Source organism: Falco cherrug, chromosome 13, assembly GCF_023634085.1.
Source record: "Falco cherrug isolate bFalChe1 chromosome 13, bFalChe1.pri, whole genome shotgun sequence".
NCBI classification, from domain to species: domain Eukaryota; kingdom Metazoa; phylum Chordata; class Aves; order Falconiformes; family Falconidae; genus Falco; species Falco cherrug.
Window position 1 is genome coordinate 6,448,975 of NC_073709.1, and position 25,228 is coordinate 6,474,202.

At 35.7% G+C, this 25,228-nt stretch overlaps 1 protein-coding gene across 9 annotated transcripts in view; it reads right to left on the reverse strand.

Annotated features, from left to right (window-relative positions):
- USP34 (ubiquitin specific peptidase 34) overlaps positions 1–25,228 on the reverse strand; it is a 137,090-nt gene that overhangs the window by 90,102 nt on the left and 21,760 nt on the right. For 6 of the 9 annotated variants that reach the window (XM_055725691.1, XM_055725693.1, XM_055725697.1 and 3 more), the window contains exons 3-9: positions 23,805–24,225; positions 23,495–23,536; positions 18,077–18,127; positions 17,756–17,905; positions 12,305–12,372; positions 4,545–4,737; positions 449–510 (exon numbers count right to left, since the gene is read on the reverse strand). In XM_055725691.1, the coding sequence (XP_055581666.1) occupies positions 449–510; positions 4,545–4,737; positions 12,305–12,372; positions 17,756–17,905; positions 18,077–18,127; positions 23,495–23,536; positions 23,805–24,225 (987 nt within the window). The remainder of the gene's footprint in view (positions 1–448; positions 511–4,544; positions 4,738–12,304; positions 12,373–17,755; positions 17,906–18,076; positions 18,128–23,494; positions 23,537–23,804; positions 24,226–25,228) is intronic. The other 3 variants (XM_055725696.1, XM_055725692.1, XM_055725698.1) reach the window with 1 other exon arrangement.

Below are 25,228 nucleotides of genomic sequence, written 5' to 3' on the forward strand. Positions count from 1 at the left end.
GAAAAAACAAATAGCCTCACAGACTCAGCACAAAACTACTAACAAGGCTGGGAGCCAGCGATGGCAAGACAAGTCTTCATTAACTAAATAATCAGGAGAAACGAGAAAACCACAAAAATACCACTAGGATGTCATCTAGCTGGCTTGTATGTATGTATGTATCACAGTGGAGATAATGGCCAGTTACAGGTATTTACTATTTTACTATCTACATTTTTCTAAAGGTTACCTTGACTCTACTTTTTAAGACAGTAAAAAAATCCAGAAACATTTAGAAATATTTTTAAAGTTACGATTTGAAACCATTTGTTAAACCCCTGATTAGAATATTTCTAATAAATGCCTTGCATTATCACTGTTCCTTACTGCGTGCAATCCATAACAACAATACAGAAGAAATGCAATCATATAGCACACTTAAAGTATTCATAATAATGTTCCTACTTACGTTTCTGTGTCTGAAACTAATGACTCATTATTACACACATCATTGAAGGTATGAAGTTGGTTCTATAGTTAGAAAAAGGAAGGAAAAAAAATTAAAATTTTATCTGAATATCTGGTGAGGTAGTTTTCTTATATTTAAAAAATAGTATTCATGACAGTAAACAAATTTTTCTAGTAATTTCAATGTTTTGAAATAAAACCCTATGACAAAAATCTGAACAGGCATTCTTGTAGGCAAGGAGGACCCATTTTCTTTTTTATTCAACCTTTCTTTCACTAAAGCAATTAGGTGATGTTACAAAACTCCACCCACTCCAGAAATCAAAACAAGGTGTGTAGCAGCCACTTTGCACATCAGTTTTCATGAGAAATGAAACACGTACTCTGGAAACTTTTAGGATGTTTCTCCATTATTGTAACATTTACTACAACAGTGAAGATTTCTTTTGTCAAATTATCAAGTGTTGAAAGGCTACAAAATCGGACAATGAAAATTACGTATTTCTATATGATACAAAGCTTTCAAAGGCATCTGAACTGATAAATTCAAGTCATCCTGGGGGGGGTGGAGAGGTGGGGGGAGCCTGTTAAAAGGTTTAAATCTCTTTTCCACCTTTTTCCTCAACATCGACACTCCAGATACAAAGATGGCTCTATATCCAACTCTTCACATGTCCATAATATTTTAAAAAAATTTTTTAAAGTATTAATAAACAAAAACATTCTAATAAAAATAAAACTTATTTGTCATTTTGTTTTCGACAAAATTAAAAACATGGTAACGTGAACTTTTGAAATTCAAATTAAACTTGTTGTAGAACTTTGTCAAAATATTTACTCTTTTCTTTCAGGTGACAGCCAATCTCCTGAAGTCTTTACACAAAGATTTATTTATGTCTAATCAACAATTTTCATGGGGAAATACGTTTTTGAAGAAACAAAATTGATAATATGCATTAAAATTAGTGAGACATGACAGACTGATTACACAATTATTAACAGAAAAGTTATTAATAGATACTTTCAAATGAAACATATTTAGGAGTGGAAAAACATGTGAACAGAACTTCATGAAGAAATTATTATGACCAATTAGAATTGGGTCAAATAAAGAAGTGAAAGTTCACTGGCTTTTCTGAAGATTAGTGCCCCAACCAAAAATGTTTTGAAAGGGATCAAAGAGTGAAAGAGTATTGAACTGTAACTACCATCAATTTTTAAATCCATGCTCACATGTTGATCCAGATTTCCCACACAAAATCCTTATCAAACAACATTTTGACAAATGGTGTTTTCATCTTGGAATTTTCAAACAATTTTTACAGTAATTTCAACTAAATTCTTAGAATTCTGACACAACAGCGCAAAACAAAATGCACATGGGATAGTGCTGCACCACCTTCTCACTAGCCTCCTAACATTTTTTGCACTTCACGTTCTGTTACCATGAAATGCCAGAGGGAATGAAATACTTCTACAATTTTTTACTATATATAAAACATTGTAAGAAACTAAAGACACCTGTGCCCAGACACTCAATTAATGTAACACAGAAGTGTTAGTTACAAAGTACTAACTAACAACGAATATATAAAGCCTTCAGTGAAGAAAGCTGAAAACAAGAAGGCATCTTCCTAGCAAGTCTTTTCTTGAGACCCAGGCACCAAAGGTAATTAAACTTTCTACATAGGAAACCAACGCAAGAAGAATAAATTTGAAAGACTGTTCAAGTTTTGCACTGAATTTGTTCTGGAAAAACCTAACTATGTTGCATTTGCATTCTCACTAATTCACAGAACCAAATAAAAAAGAGTTGAAAAACTGTAAAAGGCAGGATGGCCAGATCAGTTATGAGGATTCATTTTCACATGCTTAAGTTCATCTGCAAGTGGAAGAACACGAAAACCAAGAGTCCTATTTGTGAGGGAAAAGGATATTTTGGAGCTCAACCACCGCAACAGATGACTGGGAGAGTAAATCAAAGGCAAACAAGGTAACAACAAAAATAAAGCTTCCTGTGATTTGAATGAGAAACAACAAATTCACTCAGTGTTACAGAGCAGTTTTAGAGACTAATCATACAAAAAGACTTACTAACTTATTAACAAACAACATTACATTTTTTTTTACACGTTGAAACCAATTTGCTTTAGTCTAAAAATACTGTAAATTTTTGCTTCTGGTAATACATGTCTGTTACTAAAAATGTCACTTTTTGCAGTCATTTTTATCAATCGTAACAGATCAAAACATACAACTATTTGAAATAACACAATTTCACCCTCCCTTAAATGAACTGCATGCCTGAAAAAATAAACAAACTGATGCATTCTTATTTACAGACTTTCTTTTGGTAAGGATAAACAAAAAGACATACATTAGTAGTTGAACAAGGACAATTGTACTAAACCAGAGGGAAGTACCTACAGGAATAAAAACGTAACATAACTGGAGCTACGCAATCATTGGAAATTTACTTCAAAATCAATGGTACTGAAAACGACATTTTCCAGAACTGTGCAGAATTTAAAAAGTAGTAAGTTACTTTTATGCCCAGTTAATGGTTGTATTTTACAATTTATCTGCCAGATATTATGAGATAACTGTAACCGAATAAATAATAAAGCACACAGCAATGAAAAATCAAACAATGTTATATGTTCTATTTTCACCTACCTTCATCAACTCTCTGAAGTTTTCTTACCACACAAAAAAACCCCTAAACATTCACTTTACACTAATTAATTATGACAGAAAACTAGAATTCAGGCACTGAGCATATTATACCCAGCATTCATATGAAATCATAAGGATTACTTGTCTATATAAATTATGCTTACAGTAATGTCACTATTTCCTCCAGAAGTTAACTTTTTTTGTATCTTTATGCTTTAGCATCTTTACTGGATGAACTGCATTACATTTTCATTCATATAAATGCAAAACTGAATGGGTAATGAATTCAAGTCCAATAAATGCAGTCACCCTTAGAATAGCATTTAATTAACACTGAGTGGATGTAGTTCACAGTTTTGGTTTGTGTTGGTTTTTTTTAACTTAGTAGGTTATAGAGCTATGTAAATTAAATACTTTGGTTAAAAAAATCCAATAATCTGTCTGGAAATACTTACAGGTTACTTCCAATTGCCATTTATTAAAACAATTGTAAGTACTTTATATATAAATATAGTGAGAAGCAAATTCAAGTTTAAGTAAACTTGTCTTGAATTTACTGACAGTCAGTGGAGCAGAGAAGGCCAAACATGTTCAGAAAGTACTACAAAACTTAAGGACAACATGTTTGTTCATTCTAGTACAGTTTCTTCCTATTTATCACTTTGTGCATTAAGGCAAACATGACAGCATGAGCTATAAATTTTAAATACTGGAGTGTCAGAAGAAACACGAAATTGAAAAGGCTCAGATGAATAAAGAAAGTTTGCTTTTGACCTTCAGTACAACTGAACTCTATGGCTATAATACACACATAGGAAGCAACGACAGATGAAAGATATACAGTGTATCTTGACCAGAGCAATCTGGAGCATTTCCATGGGAAAGAGAAGGGTGGTGTTTTTTGTTTTCATCTATTTCTATTTGATGCTCTATATATTTACCTCTTCAATTCAGTCTTCTGCTAATTAATGCAGAAAACTGCTCTCTTGAGAAACAGACTATACTAAACCAACAGGAAAAAGAGGTGTGTACAACACAAAGATGCAACTAATTACAGTAGTCAAGATACTGTAAAGGTAAAAATGAAAACAGATCTAAAGCCTTTGTAAACAACAGATATAGCCATGTCAAGGGACTTCTACATAGCTGTCACAAATCACAGTTTTGAGAGTTTTGTTTAGCCTGGTAAACTGTTCAGGAAACGTGCTACAGGTCCATAGGCTGCAGAACATAACCATAACTTGGACTTATCTCTTGGTGAACCTAACATTCACAATTACGACTTATTTTCCTAAGACTGCATATAAGAGGATTCTGCTGTTTTCACACATTAAAAAAGCCCCCAAACAAGTCCATAACTCATACAACACAAAAAGAAACATTTTTTCTAAATATTTTTTGTATTTTTAAAAAATTCTTACTGTTATTTGACTCAGCCCAGCCAATCTCATTGTTAGAGTTGGAGACATGAAGTATTTAAACGCAAGATCAAGACTTTCTTTATCAAAACACAAGGCTGTATCCAATGGTTCTTTTACTGTGCTCCACATTAAATCTGCCATGTTCCGGGCTGCACTTTGTCGCAACTCCTGGTCTGACAGTTTACATAAATACCTAGAATAAATTACAAATGGAAGAAAAAGAAAAAGAAAAAAAAAAGGTTATGATTCAAACTAGAACATTCCTGGAACACCTTCCTCATTACAGCAAATACATATTTCTGATAGCTGTAAGAGTATTAAGCCTTAAAATATCACTATCAAAAGCCAGTAACTATAAAAAAACATTGAGGAAAAACAGAATTATGCATACTATTTTAAAAAGTAAATAAATTTCTTATTTTAAACCTCTTCAGATTTCTTTCATTCCACAAAAAGACAGGAAACACACGGAGTTCTTCAGAAATGTAGGTTGGAAGCCTAAACCTCCTATCTGGTTCATGGGAAGGTGCCCTCTCCACATAGCTGTATCATGTTTATTTACTTTATTTAAAACTGAAGCATCACGATCCGCTTAACATATTAATATATTTTAAAGCTGAATTTCTGGAAACAGTGTCAGTGGACCACAAGCAGCTCTGACAGTGATAATACTCTGAAGATTAATATTTCCCTGTTTGTGGCCTCAGTGACAGAACAGAAAAAAAATTAATCGTGCAATCATTTTCTGATACAATTAGAATAAATGTGGTACACGAACATTTTTTCTGCCATAACCACATGCCATCTGTGCTTGTACATCAGTACTCCCTGTGCCACAGTATTGCTTTCGCAACAGGTGAGTACAGGAACGCAAGCCCAACTTGTTTCTTCTGTTGACAGTAATTACAACCTTTAAAGATGCACGAGAAGCATCACCAGGGATTCTAGGAATCTTACACAGAAACCAAAAATGCCAAAGAATTTGAAACAGCTCAATTCTTCCTACTGCAGACATCTTAGACAAGGAGGGGGGCATCATCTAAAAATGCACAACAAGCCGCAATACAGATACTCTTTACAAATGGGAGGCAGAAGAAATAATCATTTATAAAAACTAACTTACAGAAGCTAACACAACCTTAGTCTTACCTAAGCGACTACAAGATCAACACATACCAAGAAAATCTGTACTGAAATGCCTTCACATATAAAGCACTGACACAGTTAAGAATTTCTTCTAAACTGAATGCATAAAAGAAAAATGTTTAGAAACAAGTTTTCCTGAGCTTATTTTGAAGCAGTTAAAGATTGCACAGTGAAAGGTACGTGCATATAAGGTTAGCATAATTAATTTTTTCTGCTGTACTTCAGCATTTTGACGTTTCAACTACATCCAAACTAGATTTAACTACACAGAATGTGTTAAAAATCCATTTGTTTGACAGCCGAAGCCTGGATCTACCATTGGAGACTGGCCAAATATATGCATGACTCTCTTAAAAAACACAAGAGATAATACCCTGAACTAGATTTATGTGCCATTCCTTTGCATTTACATAATATAAACATCAGTACACTTTTTAAAAAGCAAAAATACAGGACCTGACTCTTATTTAGATTAAGGCCGTTTTTCACTGCTCTTGCGTAGAGGCCTTAAAATAAACACACTTAAATGATACTTAACATTGTCAAACACAGGAAAGTGACTTCAGTGCAAATAATCTCAGGGACTGTAGATCTATGCTAGAAATCACAGACAAGTAACAGCAGAACAAAAGAAGGACCATTCAGGGCCAAGGCAATCAGATCTTTCACTGTTATTAATTGTGAAATTTGTCTTCTCATGTGGACCACTGGAAATCAGATCACAGCAAGAAAGTAATGCCTCTGTGCTATGACTTCTAAACAAAAGTAGCAACAAGAAGGGAATACTCATTTGAAAAGTCCAGCAGCAAACGAGACCCAGTGACCAATCTTTAACCTATGGACAGGTGAGGGGAGTTACACTGATGAAAAAATGCATTGGTCCATGCTGCAAAACCTAATAATCTCAATATGACTATCAGCAACCTTGGACCAGTTTTTATATCCCCGTTTTGATATGCAAAGTACAATCAGCCCTGGTTCCCGAAGTGTTTCAATGTTCATAATGGACATCAAGTCATACTCAATTGTTTTGTGAAGGACTTCTAAAGATCTCAAACATGCATAAATAAACTACATGATTTTTTTTCATTTTACTTGGGACAGACAAAGAGTGCTTGTGTGCAACAGACAGGCGGGAATGGACACATCTACATATACAGCACCAAGGGTGCTTTTGTGGCTTCACTACATCTCTTTATCAGGACTTTCACCTGAGGTCTTCCTCACACTAGAAAGTTTCGTGAAGCAACTATACTAATCTAGTTTATACAACAAAACAATTTTTATTTTAATGCAATAGTATCAGTATAAACCTACTTTCATTCATAAAATTCATACTACAACAACATCGTTACGGTTCTTTCAGCACGTTTACTGTATTTAGTCCAAGCCTGAATCAGACTTGTGTCATGTTTTCCATATTATAATATCATTAAGGGACAGCGTTTAAAAAAAATCCCAACCGTGTAGGTACATTTTCACAGCTACAGAAGTACCTCAACAGGTACTACATAACAATCTGTTTTGCCAAGGCCCTAAAGTTGCACAGGAAAGAGCACTTTTTACTTGTTAATCCACATCCTAGGTTGTTTTTTTTAACACAACTGGGTTATTCTAACCAGGTACAGTATAAACATAGAAGATAGCATGCTTGTCTTTACAAGTATACCTGCATCTACACCAGAAAATTTATTGGCCCTACTACACCGGTCACAAATCAAATATGATCATATCTTTACTACCAGGACTAAAACTACAGAAACATGCAGAATAGGCCAAGCCTCATTTTCACTGTGGAAAGACACAGTGGCTTAAACCCATCTGTATCAGTAAACTGGGTCCATGTTATGCTTTTACTGGTAGAATGTTATTATTAACAAAAGAAACCTTTAGCTAGCACTGGCAATGCACACACATCTTTCCTGACACTGACTGCAAATTTGCTGCATTGCCTTACATAAGAACAGTGATACTGAAGCAAGGCAAAAGGTCTGTTTAGCCAAATATGGCCACTCTAAAAGCAGATGAAAGATTTATCCCATATATAACAAAATGGATGCACCTATCTACTACTGTGAATTCATTTATCTCTTTCTATTTATCCTTGTGGCTTTCTTATTAACCTAGGCCACTTAGCTTCACAATTCTGTTCGCATGAAAAACAACCTCCTTTCCTGACATTTGTATGCATGCTCTCCATTTCTTGTTTTTTAAAACCTGTGAATTATCATTCCCTATTTACTGTCTTCGTATTACTCACGTAACAGCCATTTCCCTTGTCAAAAAAACTCCTAGACTACGTCTCTCCTCCTATCAATGTAATTTTTTATCTCCTACCTTCTTCGTCACCCTTCCTATCACCTAGGTAGTTCTCTTATTATCTCTGTGACATGGAACGATCAGAACTGTATATAGCATATAAATGTGAATATGTGATTGATTCATATAATGGCTTTCATTCTGTCCTTCACTTTTTTTTAATTCCTAAATTTTTATCTTTTTGATTCTGATTAGCATTAAGTCTTAAAGGAATACATGAAAAATACTTCACAATCTCTGTAAACTAGTAAATCTGAAAATTTTGCCTAAATGAGACTTTTGGAAAGAAACATACCTCTTCTTATACATATACATATACATAAGGGATGGTCTATATATGTATAGGACCTGTCCTGCCAGACTGGCATACTTAAAATAATCAGTGAATATATATTATCTACATTTAAGCAACACATACACATATACATTAATTTTTAAAATATCAGCTTTAGTCTACTGAATCTATTTAAATTTTCTATATTTGGAGATAGAGTTCAGTTTTAAACATGCGGTTCCATGTTAATGTAACACTTGCAACCACATCTTATGCTTCAGGACTTCAGCTACTCAGCTGTGAAATAGATCTTTTTTTCCCTTAATATGACTCCTTTGGACCACAGCTGCAAAAGGGATATCTAGCAGAATGAGTCAGCGCTCCTCAGTGATATGAAGCATTCACTTAAGTGCCTGGCTATTGTCTCCTGACTTGTCTATTCTTTGCACCTACAGCATAGATCTTCAGATTTTTGGAGCAGTTAAAATATTTTTTGCAATTGAAATCTTCAAGGCTTATTAGAAGAGTTTTTCAGGACATTTAGTAGCAAAAGGTCATCTTGGGCACTCCCGTAACACTTAAATTCTTCAGAAAAATATTTTTAAGCGGAAAAGTAATTTGAATTCTTTCGGCTGCATTCTCTCTTACTGTATTCCACAGGAAGCACTGTGGATCAACACTTCTGTTCGGAGCTTTCACTTCCTCTGCACACAGCAGTGCTATGCCTGTGCCCTGTGCCGAGACTAAGTGGCTACCACAGGAACAACTGTCACTTGCGATTTCCTCTCAACGTGCTTGAGCACAGAATGTTCTGTTTCTCCCTAACTGGGGCAGAGACATGAATCCTTCGTAAAAAAAAAAATCTCTCAAGATCTGTCTTGAAGTGAGAGAGAGGAAAAAGTGAGGAGAGGAGAAAGGGTTAGAATTAAACATGGTATTGGTCAGTACTAATGCTACACACAGCACTCAGGTTTTGCCAGAGGAACATTAAGTAGGTAACACCGACTGGGATGTCAAAGAAAGCAGAATTTCAGGTCTTTTTCTTCATACTATGCAGCACATTCTGGTGGTTTATAGAGGCACGTACAATATCAGACATACAACTTTATCTCTTACTTCTCATAAAACTGGACTTCATGGCTAGTCATCTTCTTTCTAAAGGATAGAGCTATCCATGACACTTTCCATCAACAACCTTGCCACTGAAAAAAACACTGTCCTCAAAACACCGCTGTTTATAGCTACTGCTCTCTTCAGGCATTCAATAGCTGGAACCACGCAGAGCATCTCTCATCTCTGATCTTGAGGTAGGAGACAGATGGAACTCATGTCTTTTATAAGACACATCATCAACAACTTGCCCTCATTTATAATTGCAGTTACGTCACTTTGTCAAGAAGTCTCTTCTTTTTTTCATGAGAATTTTGCAATTTGAAATGTAGAATTCCAAGGTATTAGGATCAATAAAAGCTTCCTTCTGAGGTCAAAACCACTTTGCTTCCTTACTGTAAGTCCTTTATTTCTTTCCTAAACTGCATAAAAACATAGGCCCTTCATGGGCAAGATAAGAATGCTGGTGCTCCATTCCCCAGGCAGAACATAGCATTTAGTAGCCTTTTTTTAGTAGTAGCAATAATGACAGCATTGCGTCCATGATCTCTGCAAATTCCAGCAGTGGTCTCCTCTACACAAATGCACACTTTGCTGTCCGTTTCATCCACTCCCAGTACAAATAACCACAGAACAGGAATATAAAGGTTAACCTCATTTGATAAAAGATGCTGCTAAGATGCCAGTCAGGTGATCTCTCTTTCTGCTTATGCTGATCAGCACTCAAAAATGCAGTTCTTGCAAGGAATCTACATGAGTGGCAATTTGGACTAACAGCCAATTAGAGCCCCAAGAGCTCATTCTACATAGACTAAAACCCTCCCTAAACCTTCTTAGTTTGCATAGCAGGAGAAGCTATTGCAGGATTTGTTTCAAAGGTGCTGTGCTGCTGTGCCCAGAATTATGTTTGCTTTTTTTTTTTTTTTACTACAGTAAAAAGCAGATGGAGGCCTAGAGCTGCTAAGACAAGATCCCTAAGCTTGACAACCACATGGGGTGAGCTGCATACATCAAGAAAGTCTTTTACCAAAGGCATCTGTGTTAATTTCCGTCCCACAGAAAGGCAGAACACTAGAGGTTATTTTTGTTATATGGCCTCCAAGTTTCAAGTCCCACTCGCTTTGGATTTTGTAATGTTGAGAAATTCCAGATCTCCCATCAGGATTCAGCTGTGAAAAACAGAAACTGGAGGAACGTCCCCTTTCTTCTCTAAACTGCTAGTGTTTTCCAGAGATGTATCCTGTATCAATATTATCATTCTGATTGACATGAACGTATTGTAAATGCTAAGAACAGACATCAAGGGTATTATTTATGGCAAGAAACTGCTGACAAATCACATTTCAAATCAGATGCAAATATTCTATCAGTGAAGAGATGAGGAGAAAGCAGGAAAAAAAAACTTCTATTCATTCCAGTGACCCTAATTGCAGCTACAGTTATAAAATAGAAAATGCTTGAAGAATTAGAGGATGACAAGCAATTGGAGACTAACAGCAAAGACTGCAGGCTATGTTATTGTGTCTCACAAGCTCCTTCTTATCAGCCTATCTCTAACTGTTGATCCTTCAGTGCTCTTTTTAATTTCCATACATAGTAAGAAGATAGGTAAGACTCATAAACCAAATTCCCAGGTACATGAACAGCCATTAATGGAATATGTACGGAGACAAGAACTTGAAGATCCTCTGCCTGTCCTTCCTAGACTGCTTCATGATTAGTAATTACCTTTATAAGGTTTCAAACATAACACATTAGCATTAAAGGAGTGGACATGGCTAGACTGTAACTCAAGAGTGGTATGTTTTAATAAAAGATCAAAATACTCTCCTTGGCTGGTATCACTTTGGTAGAGACCATGCTATTGCAAGATGGATTGATAGCCAAACCAGTACTTAAATTTATAGTCAATATTCTTTACAATTAAACCCAGAACGTTTTTAAATATGAAACATAGTTCTGAGTCTCATCATTCTGTGCACTTTTTCTTATCAATGTAATTGTTTTTGTGAACAGTATAATTTTCTACTGGTATAGTTAAGCAATATAATCTGTAAAGGCACGTTTTACTGCTATCAGGGAAGTAAGCTATGACCAGTGTAAACACATTTTCATTATTACAGTTATAGGAAATCCAGAGCCTTGAAGGAGCTGTGGGCTCATGCAAGAGCAGTGGCCTTTTAGGTTGTCTGCACCGGTAAAGCTTAATGTTGGGCCACTGGAAGAAGAATTAGCTGTGTCGCACCCCTACACCTCTGGGCAGATACATATACGCAAGATAATTTCATCAGCAACTCATGGGATTTGTTCTATTGACCTGAGAAACCCAATAAAAATAAATTGCTTGTATAATTAAATATCTTTATAAGTGCTTTAAATCTAAAGTGTTTTTCATGATAGGCAGCTTGACATAAAGAAAATCTTTGGGACTGGATATATTTAGATACATAAAAGTGTGAGTAGACTTTTGATAACACTTCAGCTCCTGCCAGCTGGAAACATAGAACATCAAAATGTAAAGCAGTGTTAAAACTCAGTGAAATTCTGTATATGAAATCTCAATGACTACATACTGCTCTTCTACCTGCATCGCCTCACTGCACATTTTATGTAAAGTTTTATGAAGACACTGCAGTAAGTGAAACCGTATTACAACTGAACCTGACACGACATGTCGGAATGGGGCTGGACATCACACTAAAAAAGCTATTAACAAGATTGATCTGATTGATACAGAAATCAGACAGATGTAAGGAGCTGCCCAAACTAACTTGAAACATTACCTTCACTCTCCTTGTTGAAATGATATAGTCAGAGCAACAACTCAAACAATTAAAAGTGTATCAGCTGAAATTATAAATAGGTGATGTCAAAAAGTCCCACAATAAAATTTCTTAAATTAAAAATTTACCTGATAACGTAAGTCCTAAAGGGTATAATGTGCTGCATGACAGCAGGGATGTGTAGCCATATTCTGATCTATAATGCAAAAACATAAATAAATAAAAATTTCATTAATGACGTTTAATGAGAATGGTAAAAAATGAAATATTGCTGGTACATTTGCATGTGCAACCCCACTTTAAAAAAAAGCTTTGTTGTTTTTAATTCAGCTTCAACTCTTTCAACTACTTAAATTTCATTTTCAGAACTGTTATCTAAGGAACGTTTCTATGACCTACAGACAGGAGTTGCATCTTTTCTTCTAGTCACTTGGAAAATATAAACTTTCTGTAAACAGTATCATAAATCCCAGATGTCTCATTTTTGTATTTTCTGTAGTTTCTTCCATAGGAAAAACTGCTCAGTCCTGTGGGGTTTCTCGTTCCTTCTTCTTTTAAAGTCTACAAGAAAGTAATTCCATTCTTTCTCTTCCTTGCAAATCTCTCCTAAGTCAAATCACTTTATTTCACTTGTGTTGATGGTTTGCTTCTTAGGGCTTATATATCCTATAAAATAAAATCATGCTTTATAACCAGTGATTAAGCACAGGTTTTTTACTATCATATTTGCATTCCCATATTTACCATTCTGCCTTTTACCATCTTTGCAAAACTATGCAGGAAGAAAATGTATGCAGAGAAGAAAACCCTGCAACAGCTAGTTAGCACCGCTGTGAGGAAGAGAGGACCAACCAAACTACTTACACAGGCAAACTCAGAAGTTCAATCTGCATTTCAAAAAGGAATGCTGAGCCTGTTAAACCTGTTACAGAAAGACAACTACATGCCAGGCAAGGGATCTAGCAGAGATGAAACATTAGCAGCTGTTACTACTACCCACATAATTTTAATCATGTGAGCACACAAATCTTGTGAATAGCTAACACCATCAGTCACTCAAAGCTGTCAGGTCAATTTACATCTCCATGTTTATTCTTCAAAGAATGTTTAATCTTTGCAACTAATGCAATAAATTCTAGCTGAGGACTAAATTCTCACCAGGATTTTGCGAAATTCTGTACGAAGAAAATCTAAACTCTCCTTGCTGGGAGAGAAAAATACTAGGCTGTAGTAAAACTGTATCACCAACATTTATCTTAAACTTTTCTGGAATTAGCCAAACAATTTTACGAGTTCATTCTGAAAAAAGTATTTTCAGACTTATTTTTTACAATGCAACTAACACTACACAGTAACAATACTACCCTACTCTGCATGACAAACCAGCCAATTCTTCACATTGCATGGAAGACCACATTTGGAATAAGCTTCTGATCCAACTGGCAGTCTCAAGAAGAAAAAAATGCTAACATCCCAAAGATAGAAAGTGTAACTAGAAGATGCTTGTTCTAGAAACAGGAATTAAATAACATTTTGACAAGGAATTGCAAGGATGACAAGATACTGTTGTATAATTTGATTTTTAACATGATACATGCTCTTTTTCATGAGCAGTTTGAAACAGAAAAGCGAATATGTTTCTTCATAAAATAGAAGTAGGAAATATTTTTATAATTTTTTTTAATAACTTTCATTGTTCATAGTAATTTTCACTCTGTATTAATTCAAACTTCTAATGCCATTTCATACATCTGTATAATTGCATTATATACAACCTTCATCCTCAGAATTTAGATCATGGATAATTTCATGTTAGAGATGAAAACTTGATTTTCATCATGAACTCAAATATAAACATACTATTTAAATAAAATTACATGAAATAGCATATATAAAATGACAAAAATGACATATATAAAGTTACATTAAAAATTCGTAACTTCCATCATACTTTTTTTTTTTTTGCTTCCACCTGCTTTTAAGACAATTTATTGCATTTGCTCTGTTCTCAAGCTTCAGAGGTTTTTGGTTTCTTTTTTTTATTTGTTCTTTTCATAGGTAATTCATTTCTAAAAGGCAGTGCATCTCTCAACAGTTTTTACTTCTGACAAGTTTTTGAAGTTTCACGCAGTACAATTAAACCAACATTTTGGAAACCATCAGCATTATTTCAACTAATTCATATCCGCTGAGGGAGCAGTTAATCATCCACAAAACTGAACTGGTACAGAATGAAGCAATTAACAGGCTTTCTCAGTGAGGTTTAAACCCTCTACAGAACAAGCTGTAGGTCATTCGTTTCTCTGTCTGCTACTTTGGTATTTTTAGGAAGACCAACACATCAGGTAGTTAGTCCTGACGAGCAATGTTAGTTAGTTCCATGAGCAAATACCATGGAACATAAAATGTGGGAAGAAAGGAGGAACCAAGTATCTAACTAAAAAAGACAGCAAAGAAACAACCTAAGAAGGAACAGTCAGTCCTGCCACAATACAGGTTGCTAAGAAAGTATCTTGCAGAACTGCGAGCTGGAGAAAAACAAGAGTGCAAACCAGCCAACTCCCTGTGTGAAGTAAATTGCATTGTATTACATTTGCTGGCTTCATCGTTACAAACATTAGCTTGCCTGGCAAAGCCATTTACTCAAATGAGATTTGACGGATACAAAAATTTAAGGAAACATCTTTTCAATAATTTTAATGACCTCTATATAAAGAAGACACCAGTAATCACACACAAGTAGCTCAATTCCCCACAGTCTTTACTAATTTGTGGTAATGGTCTTCTCTTACATGCACCTGTAGAGTGAACTTAATGAGCTATTCACCCTCCTTTGTGGAAGAAACAAAGCAAATATTTTCCACACGCCTCTGCAGCCTTGTCTACGAGAAGTTGAATGTTAGCAAATGATTCTTTGACTTCAGTTCACTATTTCCAACTTCACCTATTCTACTTCCTGGAGCTTACTACTAAGCCTGACTTTTTAATGACAAATCAATTGGTTCATCCACACCACAATCTTTCTGAAAATATTTTTGAAACATTTATGGTAGTAGCTAAACAACTCATTCATCTCACAGGCTTTAAAATAAAATTCCAGCATGGATACTTCTAGGACTCTTTACAATAATGACTACTAAACTGCCATGCTCAAGAGTTAGTACAACTGTGAAAATGTATTTAAGAGTTGCTACATACTATGGTTCTGGCTTGACACACTGAGAACCAGTTAACAGTTGACACTGCAGAGCTGTTCACTGAGCTATTATTGACAGGGTCAGTCATAAATCTCACACTATGCATAAATCCCATAAACTCAAATGCATTGGGATAAAATCAAGTCAGATTAGCAGAGTTCATACTGAGATCACCAATTATTCCGCGCCCCCCCCCCCCCCCCCCCCCCGAAAAAAATACAACTTTGTGAATGCTTCTTTTTGTTTTATTGGAGTTTGGTATATCATTTCACAGACAATCAGAAACATTTATTAAAAAAATTGTATTCACCTAAATTGATATATGATATAAAAAGAAACAGGGAAAGAGAAACATTTACGTCAAAATTAGAAGCTTATGCACCATTACAGAGGTAGAGAAAAATAATGGTTTTATATATCAAAAAAATAAAGTGTATTTTGTCAAAAAAATTAGCAGTCTCATTCTGAACGAACAAACATTGCGTTTGCAAGTCAGAAGCACTGTTAACAAGTACACTGAGTGACACCTAAATGCGGGAAGTGGATGAATAAAGCACATTACACATAAAACATGTTCTTATACTTTCTGTAGTGAACTGACAGATAAAATCTAAAGAAAATGTTCTTTTAAAAACCATTTTCTTCTTAACTCACAGAGATCTACAAGCAAAGCCAGACAGAGTTCGAAAGAAAGATTCTAGTTGAATGGTAAAAGATACAATGCTGGAAGAGGTTGAAGAAAAAGTACTTCAACTGGTTATGGTTTGGGTTGAACTTCATTTTATCTGGCAGGTTTAACCATAGCATTCATCTAAAATACCTGCAAGAGACAGCTAGATGTATTACCTAGAACAAAAGATAAATGCAAAGTTGCTAAGTGATTATCTGAAAGGAGAAACTTCGCAGGGAAATACTTTGGGTTATGGCGCATCACCAAGAATAAAGAAAATAAACAATTTATGTAGAGAAAAATAAAGACTTCAAAAAAGGACAAAGAAGAAAGGCAGATGCAGTTTATAAACATACACTGGTATAGGCTATCTAGGAAATGGGGTTTGCAGTCAGAATGCTTGTTGAAAAAAATGCTGGTGTGATAGGGAGCTGCCACTCATGATTCAGAACCGTTTTGCCCATTCTCACAAATTAAAACAGAAATCAGACATGCAAAAATGTTTGGTTCCATGGCCAAAATTTACTTCTAAACCAGAATAACCGACAAGGCCACACATTTTCAGCAGATTGATTAAGACTGCAGGCTGCACTGACAACAGCTAGAGATGGAAAACTCATCTTACTGTTACCATCATTATTATCATTGGATTATCACTCGAAAGCTCATCAGTTCATGCAGAAAGGGCCAGAAGATGATCCTATCTCCATAATTTAACATACAGAAGCCCTGCAACAGTCCTCCTGTTCAAGCTTACAAGAACAGAGCATATCATAGCCTTACTCATTTGCTCTCTGACCTACAAGCTAAGAACCATTACACTAAAAGGATCAGGAGCAAGGGATGTATATCACCATCACTAGCTTTATTTCAGTCACTGGTTCCCTCTACGCAAATATATTCCAAAAGTTATTTATAACAGCATCCTGGCTGGTCAGTGACAGCAATAAGGAAGGAGGGAAGATGTGTGGAAGGACAGACCTGATTTTAAATATTTAAAATTGCAAAAAAAGTCAAAATTAAACTAACTTAATCCAAGGCATAACAAACTATTGTTTTTCCTTTTCGTCCATATGTAACACCCACAAGACAGGTCATGACTTCACATTCTCACATTACCCTAAGTCTTCCTGTGTCCTCCTTCAGAGACTGTGCGTTTTATTTCTATTGTGATTCTCCTTCAAATCTCCATTAGAATCAATTTCTGCTAGTGAAAAACTGCTATTATTTCAAGATGGAGCAATGATGAAGGATATGAATTCTAAAACTCAGTGAAAAGAAAAGATAGTCACCTCTATGCTGCAAATGTATATAATGATATATAATCACAGGAAACTGAGAAGAAAAGAAATCCATCGGCTTTTCCTTTGTGCCTCATAGGAAACAGGTAAAAAGTTAGTATACCCTGAAGCTTAAAACATTTCCATGACAATTTCAAGGACAGAAATGACCTCTGACAACATTCTTATAAGTACTTTCTGGGGCTCTTACAACTTCTGTGTCTAGGTACAAACTTGCAAAACTACTTGTGTGCTTACAAGAGATCTATAGAGTTTGGATGATGAAATACTCAGTGGGCCAGCAAACCTCACATTCCTAACAAAGAAAATCTTATAGTGTTTTTTTCCCTCCCCAGTCCTACAAAATTCTTCCAGACTTCAGTCCTTTTACTTTTTGTGTTTAACATTAAACAATTCAAAGGCGATACTTACATTAGATACCACTGTGATAAATGCATGTGCTATAAGAAACGGCAGCGTCTCAGGGGTTCCGTATTCAAAACAATCCTTCATGAGGGAAAGGCCATTTTTTCCACAAAACAGACAAACATAACGAAGCAAGTGCAATGGTACTTCTACATCCTAGAAATATAAACAAACAAAAAGAATAATTTGAACAATCAATACTAGATCTATTCAGACACACAGAAAATTCGCAAGGTAGATTAGTGTAACACAAATCTATACAGAGGATATACATGGCTATTTTAAGGTTCTAGGAAATATGCACCTTTTTAAAAATGGACAACTTACATTCATATCACAGAACGCCCCTAATATATTGCTTTCTTGAGCAGAAATATCCTGTTTAAAAAGAAAAAAAATAAAATTAACTGAAGCAACAGAAATACATTTATAGAACAAAAAACCACTGACTTTTAACAGATACTATAGTCAACTACCAGAAAAAAATGAATCCCCAGTTTACACAGAAGCTCTCAAGCTTTGCTGCACTTTTACACTGCAAAACATACTTTTCCAGGCCACCGTTTTACCTTTATTAGTATGTATTTGTAAGTACACAAATATACTCTCAGGATAAAATGTCAGCAGTGGCTTTCAATGGCTGGATCAACAGATTATTCTTCAACCCCACCCCACTTCACATCACCAATTTTTTCAACCAAATACTGCAAAGGGGATGGCTGCACCCCAGCCTGAGAATTACAGATCAGAACCAATCTAGGTGTTTCTGAATGCAATTTCTACATAAAGATGAGACATATATCCAAACATCTGAATTTAGATGAAATACAGGATGTTCTACAATCCTACATTTAATGACTTAAGGGCCTAAACTGTTGGATTATTCATTTCCATCAGAATATTAGAATTCTTTGCCTTCAACTACTATATTCTTTTACATAAAACAAATCACATCATATAAAATAAGTGTCTTATAGACTTTACAGGTTTAAGCTAACGAAAGAGGAAGAAGGAATTGTATCACCCTATCAATCTGTTACCTATTCACTGCAGCAATAAAATTATTTTCTAGATGTACTAAACTGAAAAGGGTCTGGAAAAATAGATTTTCTTTTTAACGTTCACAGCATCCACTCGTTGGGCAGTATAAAGCAGGAATTTTCTTTATTGGGGTTGTAACATATATTGTATGTATCTCGCATATGGCTGGGGGCAAAAGAGCACTGAAGATCACATAAAATGTGACTGTAAAACCCCAACATTGCCATGGATACTTGCAGGTAGTTGCAGCACACATTCTTCTCCTTCCCATCCCTCCATGCCAAACAACCAGTTCTCATAGTCACAAATCAAATGTGAGCTTAACATTAAGTTTTTAAATGAAGTTTCCTGAATATATTTCAAATAGCTGTGTAGGAGTAAGCTTCTTAAAACTGCATCAGAGGATACTAGAGCCAAGCAGTTTTGGATGGATTAAGTGTGATACAAACATTTTGAATTATTCAATATGCTCATATTATAGCTAAGCATTTATTTTCTTTTTTCTTCTGCTGAACTCGAAGTCATGCCTGAACTCGTGACACTCTAACAGTTATTTTTAAAACAGCTTTTGAAGCCAGTAGGTGGTTATGTTTTCAAGTAGCAAGAGAAGGTGTTTAGCACTCTGCTCACGAAAACTGCAGAAATTGTGTGAGAAATTTCATTAGTCTTCTTGAATAAAATAGAGACTTGTTGTAGAGTGAACTACAGTTCTTAGAACGCAGAAATCAAAAACTCATGGAGGTCTGTTGCACGAACCCTGCAAAGCTTACTAAAAGTGTTGCAGTTGAGAGACTGAATCTGGAAATGTGACTTCTGTTCTTGCAGACGTGAAACAGAACAGAGACTGAGAATCCCTTAAGATCAGGTTTATAAGGAAATAATAGAATTCCTCATGGGAATCTAATGTGGCATTAAAAAACACCATCACTTCAGGAGAGCTTATAGCAGCTGTGCAGTACCTAAAGGGAGCCTACAAGAAAGCTGAAGAAGGACTTTTGACAAGGGCATGTAGGGATAGGACAAGGGGGAACGGCTTTAGCTTGAGAGACAGTAGGTTTAGATTAGATATTAGGAAGAAATTCTTCACTGTGAGGGTGGTGAGACACTGGAACAGGTCACCCAGAGAAGCTGTAGCTGCCCCATCCCTGGAAGTGCTCAAGACCAGGCTGGATGGGGCTTTCAGCAACCTGGTCCGGTGGAGGCCCATGGCAGGGGAGTGGGAACTAGATAATCTTTAGGGTCCCTTTCAAACTAAACCATTCTGTGATTCTATGATGAAATGTACTAGTTGACGTCTGAGATGGACACAGTCTTGGTGGAGGGCACTTGATTAAGAGTGATCTTCCAAGAGAGAAGCAGAGATGGCAAGATTCCAAAGAATCAAGGACTACAGCTACAGAGACCTGAACAACTGATTTTTTTTTTCCTCTTTCATTTCATCCTCTGTCAAAAACTGCTAAATAGTTGGGTAACTTTTCAGATTCATTGCTCATTCTCAGACAGGGCAAAGTTCAGGAGCGCACTCTACATCGCTTCTTTCTCTACAGGATTTTAAGAGTTTCTATTTTCTAGATTTTTTTTTTCCCCTGTGAAGTGTCCATTCTAGCTAGGTATTACACTTGCTGCACCAATAATGAAAAAAATAGTCTTAAACTACCTGTATGCAAGATCTCTTAAAAAGATATCCCATACATTTAAAAAAATTAAAATTAACTAATTCCAAAGTATGAACACTTCTTAAAAAAAAACCCACCACAAGCAACCACATTTATAAACATATTTTGAGCTAATTTTGTTTAGAATGAAAAATAGACACAAAGGCCCCTCTCTCTGGGCACCAAAAATATTGGCAGATTTCAACAGAAGGAGATGGTGTGTTTCCAGATGTTATCTTTCCAGATTTTGTTTCAATATTTATGTCCTGAAGGGGGCTGACCTCCAAGTGATTGCAACTGATTGTGCCGTTTTAGAAATCCTAACTTAGCAGAAAGACATTTTTCATGAGGCTTCTCATCAGTGTAAGGAAAGTTGAGACAAACATTCTGTCTATACAGACTCATATTCATTCTACACAAGTCAAGACTGTATACTTGATTTACTTCCACATGATGCAGTTCCACTGTCCTTGTATATAGCATATTTCTGTGACATTTCTGCCCTCTGCCAGGCCACTTGTTTAAGGTAGCTTCTGCTGTCAAGAGTACACAAGCCCTTCTGACTACCAGCCAGGCTTCCATGGTCTCTACTCCCTCACTTCAGAAATGCTGTAAGGGACAAGAGTAACTTTTTGCTGGTATCATTTAAGGAGAGAATCTATAGGATCATATAAAAGCAAGACACCCTTTTGACTACCAACAAATGTTGCTTTGCTGTTCATTTCCATCCAACTTCATGAACTCCTAAACCAGGGAAGACCTCTTTTGCATTAATGTTTTTCTTCTCCACTAGATGGTCAAGTGTAGAATGGCTTTGGCAAGCACCTGATAAAGAGGATTAGACTTCAAGACTTGTCTGCTTCATTAAAAACAAAGATCTTGGAAGTGTATACAGAGCAAAGGTTAACACTAATAATAACTGCTCATCGTTACCAGAAGGTAATAATACCATGTGAAAACCTTACATTGGTCATTTCTAGGCAAAGTGAAACCTTACTGGATGTGATGACTCAATGAAATTGTATAAATTCATCTCAAGAATCTCGAACAAGTAATTTCTGGAGTTAGTGTGTGGAAACTGTGAGTCTGTTTTGCATCAGAAAATTTCCCTTTTTTCCAGGGCAAAAGAAATGCTTAGAGGGAGAGGGAAAGTTACACCAGCTTCTCGCAACAAATTCTTGGCATATTTGGTCTGTTCAGGAATCTGTTTAGCTCAGACATACAGATGATACACTCAAAGTGGGGATTTTCATTTTATGATCCCTTGAGGACTGAGTCCAAGACTGATTTAAAACAAAGTGCTCCCATTACTGGAACTAATAACTTGTCTTAATTCAACTAAGATGTATTCTAGACTATTCTAGAAATCCAAAACTAAATTCTAAACCTCAGTAAATGAGTTAACTCGTGGTAGAAGAAAGTTTTGACATGAAAATACCTAATATTACTACTGTAGAACAGCAGAATCCTAGTGCTTCCTAATTACAGAAAATCTCAGTTGGTGAAAAAAAATGATTGATGCTGGGACTTTTCAAATGCAAGCAAAAATCTCCCCCCAAAAAAGGAAATAAGCGCACAACAAATATGGCAGGCTGGCGTACCTCTGTAATCCATACCTAGAAACAGAAAGAGTCTAGCAGAAAAGTAAAAAACTCTGCCCTCGCTTGTCTGCACCTCAGGAAAAGTGTTTCACCATCTCAGATTCCCTTTAAGTTATGTTTTTAGGAGAGTTAACTAAAGTATTCAATAATTCAAATAATACATGCCAGCGTGATATATATCAGTACGTCTAGAGTGATAGCCAGTCACAGTACAGCAACCTCCATCATATCTGCGTCCAAATCACTTTATAGCTGCACATCAAGTGAAAAAGAAATCCCACCAAGCACTTTGAGATTTTCTTTTTATCATTTGGAAGTGAAATTGAAAGAGAAGAAAAAAAGAATACATAAAATTGTCATTTAAAAGAAGCAAGTGTGCTTACACATAGACAAGCTGTTCCAGAATTGTTCATTGCATATTCCTAAGAAGCTAGTTTCAGTAGGCATCCCACGGGAGTACAAAAGATAAATCACTTAAGTAGTCATTGATTTATTTTTTTTTAACTGACAAGATAGATCTACCCTCTACAGCTCCTACTTGCAGAGGCTGAACTACAGATTTATTTATGTATGGTGAAAGTTTAAAAGGCAGGCCAAAATGAATGATGGGGAACACGAAATCCAAAAATGCTAAATTTGCCTTATTTCTCTATACACACAGAGTTGTAAAACAACCTCTTAACTTATGCCCATATGTTTTGGAACAAGACAAGAAACCAAAATCCAGCCCACCCAAAAAACCCACTATGTTGCAGATTTTAACCAGATTTATTGTCAGATATGGCAGGATTCATTCAACAAGGATTGATTTTATCTTGTGATGACCCTAGCATATATAACCAAAAGTATATATATAAGTTGGTATCTTCTCATTTTGGACTTAAGTTTGCTTTATAAACTTAACCACTCAGAGCTCCAACAGAACTCCCAAAACTCTCTAAAGATAAAAACACTGGGTTAACTGCAATTTAATTCTCTGCTTTGACTTTCTCAAAGGTCGTTGGATAGAAGCTTTTTTTGTATAGCTAAATATAGACCTTCTTTGCATACAAATATTGTATAAGAACTGTTTATTTGTTATTAGACTACCACAAGTTAGATCACAATCCAACCTTTCCAAGAGCTGCATTGTTCCAACCAGGAAATGCTAACATCATCATATTTATTTCAGAAACTGAATTAAACATTGCAGGACTTTTGCAAATTTTTGATTTATGTTTTCTTTAGAAAAAAAGTATGGAAAATGTGAATGGTAGCCACAACAAATGTCACAGAGAAGAATCAGCACCGTTAAAACAAAGCTACTTGTGTAGAGCTCAGTTGTTATTCCAGTCAATTAAACAGTTGTTCTAACAAGTTTGGTCTCGCACAAATTTTAGTTTATGAAACTTTGCTTCTAGAGCCACAGATTGTAATGAAAAGAAATTAGGAAACTACTAATGGGTTACCTTCTGGAAGAAAGGCTTCGCTATAGTCCCCTTTTTGCCTTCCTGTTATTTAAACAGTACAATAATTCAGTGTACAGTTCCATCCAACACTTATCAATATATTACCTATAACGATTAAGCATATTTTAAAGAAAGTTTAAGAGTACGTGTCATTTAAAAAGTTTCTCTGAAAAGTTCTACTGAAGTTCAACAGGAGAGCTGAATTTGCCCACCCTGTGTGAAAGCAACTAGCACCAAACATACACAGCCTACTCATTAATGAGAACAAATAACCTTTCACAAGATAAATAAATATAAAGATAAGGTATACCTCTATTGTGGGATGAGTGTTATGCTTATAAGCAGTGTACAGAGGAAACTGAATCTGAAAGATTTTTGCCACACACAGCAACAACTTTTCCTTCTCATCAGTGCTCCATAAGCTAAAAGCATCAGTGTTCTTTGCAGGCTCCTCCTCTGTCAGGATACAAGTTCTTGCAGAATCTAATTTTTTCTCTATAGATTTTTGTCGTTCTCCATTTTCCTCTTCATGAGACTCTCTTTCTACGTTCAGGGGCTCATCAGCATGATTACTCTGATCTTGCCATGTCGAATCTATATTAATAGTGCAATGCTTACAGAGCTGGTCCCGCAGAGCTTGAACTTGGGCAATCACTAAGTTGATAAGCGCACATACTACTTGGTTAAAGATCTCCAAATGTTTATACTCCTTGAAACAGCACAGACATTGTCTGTAAGAAAACAGAAAAAAATAAAAATAAAAATTCCTGAAGTAGCTAAAATCAGAACAGATAACTGCCCAAAAAACCTCTTCGCTTTAAAACATTCTAAACAAAATATTTGACAAACCTGTTACAAGTAAGGAAATACAAATGAAACAGACTACCCAGCAGCAAGTGAGAGTCATAAGGCCTTCCTTGAACTCTGTGAACATCCCATTACTTCCAAATGCTTACCAAAACCATGAAGCCCCTGTTATTGTTTAGCAGCTGCCACTGTGAGTAAAATATACAAAAGAAATCTTAGGGGCAAGGTCACCATACTACTAAAGCAGCAATGTGCTTCAGTATGTTCCTGAATTCATTTCCTCGTCTGTTTTTTTCTGTCAATATTTACTGCAATAAACCACCTGACATGTTTGTCAGCTGTGTAAGAACTAATTATTTTTAAATCAACAGGGCTGCAAAATAATTTTATTTTCAACTGGTATTTAAGCTGACCTTCTTTTACCTGCATTTAGATAGAAACCCCATGCACATCAGTACCCTTTATCTGTATGGAGAAAAGTTGTATCAAGTATCTTCATTACTTTCTTCACTTTGTAGGCTCAGAGATTATTCCTCTGAATATCTACCAACATACTGTAGACTGAAAAGAACAAGGGGAAAACTATATACCGTCCCTTTATCAATATAATAAGAAAAATCAATCAAATCATAGTTAGAAAACCGTAATACAGCTCTAGTTGCTGGCAAGGATAACTATGTATGTCAAAGAGATTCTGGGTGCATAACCCCCCCAAGCCAGATACCCTAGAACCCACTGTCTAGGAACATTTGCTTCTCGCATACAAACAAGCAACCTCCTCATTCTGAACAAAAGCTGGAAGGATCCCCTAGAAGTATCTAAATCCTGCAGAACATAGAGACACAAGCAAGGGTGCTTTGATGAAGACTAACATTAAAGGCTACAGGCTCGTAACAGAGTGTTTTGAGGCGGACTCAGCTCTTTCTC